The sequence below is a fragment of the Solea senegalensis genome, linkage group LG10, assembly GCF_019176455.1.
Source record: "Solea senegalensis isolate Sse05_10M linkage group LG10, IFAPA_SoseM_1, whole genome shotgun sequence".
NCBI classification, from domain to species: Eukaryota; Metazoa; Chordata; class Actinopteri; order Pleuronectiformes; family Soleidae; genus Solea; species Solea senegalensis.
Genome location: NC_058030.1, coordinates 6,588,016 through 6,595,692, shown reverse-complemented (window position 1 = coordinate 6,595,692; position 7,677 = coordinate 6,588,016). Strand labels below are relative to the sequence as shown.

General features: G+C 41.9%; 1 protein-coding gene across 1 annotated transcript; it reads right to left on the bottom strand.

Moving 5' to 3' along the window:
• Nucleotides 1–5,344: 5,344 nt before the first annotated feature.
• Nucleotides 5,345–7,414, bottom strand: LOC122776432 (sec1 family domain-containing protein 1-like). The gene is made up of 7 exons (XM_044036968.1): nt 7,311–7,414; nt 7,174–7,227; nt 6,782–6,834; nt 6,496–6,529; nt 6,311–6,376; nt 5,592–5,660; nt 5,345–5,493 (listed from the first exon to the last, which is right to left on the bottom strand). Exons 1-7 carry the CDS (start codon nt 7,368–7,370, stop codon nt 5,470–5,472), a joined length of 360 nt encoding a protein of 119 aa, XP_043892903.1. The 5' UTR covers nt 7,371–7,414; the 3' UTR covers nt 5,345–5,469.
• Nucleotides 7,415–7,677: the final 263 nt, after the last annotated feature.

The following is a 7,677-nucleotide window of genomic DNA, read 5'->3' as shown; positions in this document are numbered from 1 at the left end:
GTGTGTGTGTGTCTGACCTGGCCTGTATCACACCGACATGTGGTCCGGTTGGTCCAACTTTCAACATGGCCGCCAGTTTGATGATAAAGTTCTTCTGCAGGTTGAACCTTCGCTGTCCAATGTTTTTACTGCTGTCCATCACCATGGCGATGTCCATCTGACAATCTGCACGAGCACACACACGTCACAGTGTTTGTCTGTCTCTGACAAATTGAATGTTCTGATCAGAAGCAGCTGATCATGTGACTGTAATTTTAAAAAATTACCTTTGTTTCCTCCAATCACAGTTTTCTTCACTGACGGCTTCTTCACTGGCTTTTTCACTGCAACACACACACACACACACACGTCACCATCATACAGTCCTACACATGTATTCTGAAGTGCCACAAGGGGGGGCTGCATCTTTGATAATCTGATATCAGATTGTAATATTATTATAATGACAAACAAAAGGAAACTTGCATCGCCACACGTCCGTTTCACTGGATAAACTCCGCCCCCTCTGTTGACTCAATGTTCAAAGCTCCACCCACAAACACTTTTTGCTTTTATCAATATAAAAACATGACTGTGTGAGTCACTGTTTGTAGGTTATTATGGTCTGGATCACTGACCTGGTCGTTGAGTGGTGGTACTGCTGTTACTGGTCAACTCCAATGGAACATGAACAGGCTCTGTAACACACACACACACACACACACACACACACTTGTTAATGACTGCTATACCTAACACTGGCTAACAGCAGCTAACAGCGGCTGACACTGGCTAACAGCAGCTAACAGTGGCTAACACTGGCTAGTTGAGCCTGAAAGTCATTATCTTGTGACTGACGTTAGTCACAGTTTGGTCAATGTAACGCAGCATCACTCTCTGTTAATCAAGAGTGTGGCTCCACCTACTGGTGAGGCTGAAGGAGGAGCTCCACTGGGTCAGAGGTTGTGATTGGATGCCGTGGGCGTAGGAGCTCAGGTAGTCGTTTCGTCCCTGCAGCTTGTGGACTCTGATTGGTCCTCCGGCTGCTCTCAGAGCGCCCCTGTGTGGACACGACAAAAACATCACTCCATGCAGCTACATGACCTTTCGGTGGAAAGATCGCAATTCCAACACAGTCATGGTCAGAGGTCAGAGGTCACAGGGTCACCTGTGAAGCGCGGCTCCACACACCGACGACACCGACGCGTAGATCCCCGTCCCAAACACAGACATCTGTCCCTGACTGCAGCCGGGAGGACACAGGACGACCACCACGTCCTCCGTCAGGTCAGCTCCACGGGTCTCACAAGTGACTGGGTACGCCACTGAGACACGAGTCATGTGTGGGAACATGAATGTTTAAAGGTTTCCTCTGATTCAGATTCAACAGAAACATGATTATTCAGCAGCAGGTTAAAAGTTTCTTCCTTTAAACGTTTATCTCTTTTTATTTGGCCTGTAAGATGTTGAAATCATCATGAACATCATCCACTTGGTTTTTTGGAATTATTGTTAAAGGGACAGAGTACGAAATGTTAGCTTGCTGCTAATTTGCATCTGTCTAGAATAAATACATTAAAAATAACAACACACACACACACACACACACACACACACACACACACACACACACACACACACACACACACGACTCACCACTGGATTCTGAGCCAAATGCTGTAGAGATGAAGATGATGAAGAAGAAGAAGGGACCTGAGGATAAAAGAAGAGAGAGATTATCAAATACACAACACTGAGAGAGAGAGAGACAGACAGACAGAGAGAGAGAGACAGACAGACAGACAGAGAGAGAGAGACAGAGAGAGAGAGAGACAGACAGACAAAGAGAGACAAAGGAAAATGTGTAAATAATAAAATGATCAGTAAAGCAGAGCAATCAGCATAACAGATTAGAGTATTGTAAAGTATAATATAATATAGTAGAATGAGTATAATATAGTATAGTAGAGTATAATATAGTATAGTAGAATGAGTATAATATAGTATAGTAGAGTATAATATAGTATAGTAGAATGAGTATAATATAGCATAGTAGAGTATAATATAGTATAGTAGAATGAGTATAATATAGTATAGTAGAGTATAATATAGTATAGTAGAATGAGTATAATATAGCATAGTAGAGTATAATATAGTATAGTAGAATGAGTATAATATAGTATAGTAGAGTATAATATAGTATAGTAGAATGAGTATAATATAGTATAGTAGAGTATAATATATTATAGTAGAATGAGTATAATATAGTATAGTAGAGTATAATATAGTATAGTAGAATGAGTATAATATAGCATAGTAGAGTATAATATAGTATAGTAGAATGAGTATAGTATAGTAGAATGAGTATACTATAGTATAGTAGAGTATAATATAGTATAGTAGAATGAGTATAATATAGTATAGTATAGTTTATTAGAGTATATAGAGTAGAATAGTGTGTAGTAGAGTGTAGTAGTTGTGTGTACCTGTGTGTTGACTCAGCAGAAACATTTCTGAACCTGAAACACAGACTGTAGAAAGCAGTCAGTAAACCACTGGTCACTAACCTGTTAGTTAAACTGTCACTAAATCAGTAAACCTCTAACTTCCTCTTTAAAGATTAAACTGACCAAACATAATAAACCAGTCTGTCAACCAGTTAACCAATAAACATGCCCAATCGACCCAGGAACCCAAACCAGTTACTAAGCATGTTAAAGTAATCTGAGTCAATGGTTCACAAAACTTAATAAACTAGTCAGTCAAACAAAGAGATTGACCAGGCAGTTAACCAGTTAACAAGTGGTTAAATGACAGTCAGCCAGTTAGTGACCTGGCTAACTGTTTATTTGTCAAAAAAAACAACCAGCGGGTTAAGTCTAAACAGTTACTGGTCAGTCAATGAATGGATTAATAAAAACATGTGATATAATTAAGTCAGCAACCAGTGAACTATAACGTTTTAAATCAGACAGCAACTAGTTAAACATGATTAATCAACCAGTAAAGTTTAACTGGTTGACTGAAGAATAAACAAACAAGGCAGTAAACCAGACAGCAACAAATTCAAGACTGGTTTGGTTAACACTTCACTCTTCAAACCAGCAGCTGCCAACAGTCAACAGCTACTTAACTAATTAACTGGCAGTGTGGGTAGAGAGGAAATAAACCATCCAGTTAACTAGTTTTCAACTATTTAAGTTAAGAGTCAGTAACAGTGAGTTAGTAACTGTCAGTTAGTAACAGTCAGTAACAGTGAGTCAGTAACAGTGAGTTAGTAACAGTCAGTAACAGTGAGTCAGTAACTGTGAGTCAGTAACAGTCAGTAACAGTGAGGCGAGCAGGTAGGTCAGTTACAGTGGAGTCAGTTACGGTCGAAAGTGGCGCAGTGAGTCATTATCAGTGGTCAGTGGCTTTGTGAGTTGGTAACGGTGAGTCGGTAACGAGTGAGTTAGTAACAGTCAGTTAGTGGTAACAGTGAGTCAGTAACAGTAGGTTAAACAGTGAGGTAACGGTGGGGCGGTAACGGTGGGTCGGTAACGGTGGTCGGTTACGGTCAGTAACAGTGGTCATTATCCCGGTGGTGGTAACAGTGAGTCAGTAACAGTGAGTTAGTAACAGTGAGTAACGGTGAGTCAGTAACTGTGAGTGGTAACATTGAGTTAGTAACAGTGAGTCCGGTAACGGTGAGTTAAGTAACGGTCGGGTTGGTAACGGTCAGTAACAGTGAGTCGGTAACAGTGAGTTAGTAACAGTCAGTAACAGTGAGGCAGTAACAGTGAGTCAGTAACAGTGAGTCAGTTACAGTCAGTAACGATGAGTCATTATAAGTGAGTGAGTAACAGTGGAGTCAGTAACGGTGAAGGTTGGTAACAGTGGTAGGTGGTCAGTAACTGTGGAGGTAACGGTGAGTCAATAACTGTGAGTTAGTAACAGTGAGTTGGTAACAGTCCGGTAACGGTGAGTTTAGTAACAGTCAGGAACAGTGAGTCATTATCAGTGAGTCAGTAACAGTGAGTTAGTAGCAGTCGGTAACGGTGGTGTTATCAGTGAGTCAGTAACAATGAGTTAGTAACAGTGAGTCAGGTAACAGTGGAGTCGGTAACAGTGAGTCGGTAGCAGTCAGTAACAGTGAGTCATTATCAGTGAGTCAGTAACAATGAGTTAGTAACAGTGAGTTAGTAACAGTGAGTCATTATCAGTGAGTCAGTAACAGTCAGTAACAGTGAGTCATTATCAGTGAGTCAGAAACAGTGAGTTAGTAATTGTCAGTAACAGTGAGTCGTATTAAACTCTTACCGTTTCTTCAGCAGCGTCTCAGAGTAAAGTTTATTCCATGAAAACAGCAGCAAGCGTTAAGATCTGATGATGTGGAGCCAGTGTGGATCAGTGAGGGAGAAACAGCCCTTTATATACTCTCTCACACACACACACACACACACACACACACACACACACACAGGTGGGAGGGGCTTTGTTGTCTGATGATGTTACTGCGTCTTTTTTTTGACGTTTGAATTTTCGCTCTTCACTTCTTATCCAAACACCAGCTCTCACACACAGTTCTTGGTTACCGGGGAGATTTAAAATCAGAAACGACCTCACTGTGTCACAACTTATCCACGGGCACCTGTAGGAGGCAGCGCTGTGTGAATGTGTGAGTGTGGCCTCAGAAACATGACGTGTGAATGAGTGAGTGTGGCCTCAGAAACATGACGTGTGAATGAGTGAGTGAGACCTCAGAAACATGACGTGTGAATGAGTGAGTGAGACCTCAGAAACATGACGTGTGAATGAGTGAGTGAGGCCTCAGAAACATGTTTAGTTATTGTTGGGTGCAGATCAGGGTCGCCAAGGTAACTTTACCTGAGATCAGGGTTGCCATGGTAACAGGTCTACAGGCGGGGCAGGTGGCAGCGGTCAGGAATTCGAGTTGGCCGGCTCCCAGCATGCACCTGGTAAAATGAGAAGGGTGAAGAAAACGACGTCTGAGGGAAGAATGCGAGTGACTCTAAACCTCTTCATCCGTTCATTTCCTCTCGTTTCATCAGTTCATTTCTCTCACAAACGTGTAGTTTAAAAGTTTTTTTGATACGAAAACAAATCTGTCAATCCCAGAATGCATTTTTGTCTTTTTTTCTGCTGGTCCAGTGTGTGGGTTTTAGTGACACCTGGAGGTCACATTGCACATTGCAAACCAACTGTAAAACATGGTGGATGGTGAGCACATGACAGTGGAGCGGTTACCATGGTAACGACATGCAGCGATAATCCACATCTTTTCTTTGGTACTGGAGGAACATGGTGGCGCTGTACCACACTGTGTGTGTGTGTGTGTGTTACAGAAGTGAACATGAGGCTTCAGTGAGAGTGAAACTGAAACTTTATTAGTACTGAGAACGAGAGACAGAAACAATGAAGACAATTTTAATTTACACTTTTTATAAAACAGGGAGAGAGAGCGAGGTTCACATTTTGTTGGTGTCCATGTCACTTTTGGCCAAGCTGAGACAGCTGCAGAGAGGAGGAGATGACGTTACTGTTACTATAGTAACCATGTGACAGACACAGATTGTCCACGTGGACTTTTGGGAGGGGGCGTGGCCTCTCACCTGTTTGATGAACTGAGCAGCATTAAAGAGTTCACTGCAGCCGTAAATGACCTTCTTCCCCTGTTTGGACTGAACACGTGATATTATAATGACATCATCTATTAGCAGCAGCATTAAGAGTAATATTAACTATGCATTAGTAGCAGATTTAACATTAGCAGTAGTACTAATTATTAGCAGCAGAATTAGCATTAGCGTTTAGCATTAAGAGTAGAATAAGCAAGAGCAGCAGTACTAATTATTAGCAGTAGTACTAGCATTAGTAGCAGACTGCGCATTACCAGTAGTACTAGCACTAGTAGCAGACTTAGCATTAGCAGTAGTACTAATTATTAGCAGCAGAATTAGCATTAGCACTAGCATTAACAGTAGAATAAGCAATAGCAGTAGTACTAATTATCAGCAGTAGAATAAGCACTAGCAGTAGTACTAGCATTTGTAGCAGACTTAACATTACCAGTAGTACTAGCATAAGTAACAGAATTAGCATTACCAGTAGTACTAGCATTAGTAGCAGAATTAGCATTACCAGTAGTACTAGCATTGGTAGCAGACTTAGCATTAGCAGTAGTACTAATTATTAGCAGCAGAATTAGCATTAGCACTAGCATTTACAGTAGAATAAGCATTAGCAGTAGTACTAATTATTAGCAGCAGAAGTAGCATTAACAGTATTATAAGCAATAGCAGTAGTACTAGCATTAGCCTGATGACAGTACCTTAGCATAGTCCACCAGGTTCTGGTATTCGATGTAGTTCCCGCCTCCGACCACAAACACGACAGCCTGAAAAAAAAACGTCACAAACTCTGTAGAACTTTCTAGCAGGCAACTTTCTGGACAAACTCTTTAACAAAAGGAAAAATAGCTGAAATTAAAGGGACATTTGGTAAAAACACACTCACCTCCTGAAATGGATTCTTGTTTCTGGGAATGGAGCTGAAGAGAGAGAGAGAGAAGTGACATCATCACTGACATCATCCATCACTCTGATTGATTACACCGATATTTTATGGTGTTTGGTAACTGGGGTGTTTCTCTTTCCAGTCTCCTGAAAAGTGTGACTCTAATCTTTACAGTGCTGTGTGCTGATGTTGGAGCTGTTAATTTCCCCAAGGGAACCTCCCAAAGGGATCAATAAAGTCGTCTGTCTGTCTGTCTGTCTGTCTGTCTGTCTGATGTGATGTGTACCTCTCACTGCCTCGCAGCATCTTTGGGTCAAAGTATCGATAATCGTCCGTTTCCTGGAAAATCAGAGAGAACCAGAGTCAGGGCCCCGCCCACAAATCAGTCTGACCAATCAGGAGTCCGCTGGTAATCATGACTAGGATGTTTTAAAAAAATTAATGAGACACCAGCAAAATCAGACAGTGGGACACAAGGAGGGGGTGGGGCTTAATGATGTTTACAAGCAGCATGACACACTGCTACAAATGTTCTCCTTCAACACACACACACACACACAGACAAAGACACACACACATGGTAATCTGATGGAGGGGAATTTCCTTCTTTTCTTCACAACAACAGGATCTTTGTTATTTGAAACTACAGACACTGTGTGTGTGTGAGTATGTCCTCACAGGATGAGACTTCATCTCCATCAGGTTGTCCAGGATCCGAGTGACAGGAATGTTCTAGAGGACACACACACACACACACACAGAGTTAACATGACTCAGCAGAAAGTCAGATGATTTTTCAGCAGTGTTTAACTCACGTGTTGTTTCAGCACCAGGTTCTTCACTCCCTCCATCACAAACTGAGAGCCTGTGTTCATCACTCTGGAGAACAGACTGAGGAGCAGGAGGAGGACGAGGACAGGGTGAGGACAGGGTGAGGACAGGGTGAGGATGGTGATATCAACATAAACCAAATCAAAATCATTCCTCTCCCAGGTTACAGCCTGGTTACTGTCAGGTTACTGTCAGGTTACAGCCTGGTTACAGTCAGATTAACTGTCAGGTTACAGCCTGGTTACAGCCTGGTTACTGTCAGGTTACAGCTGGTTACAGGTTACAGCCAGATTACAGCCTGATTACAGCCTGATTACAGCCCTACAGGTTACTGTCAGGTTACAGCCTGGT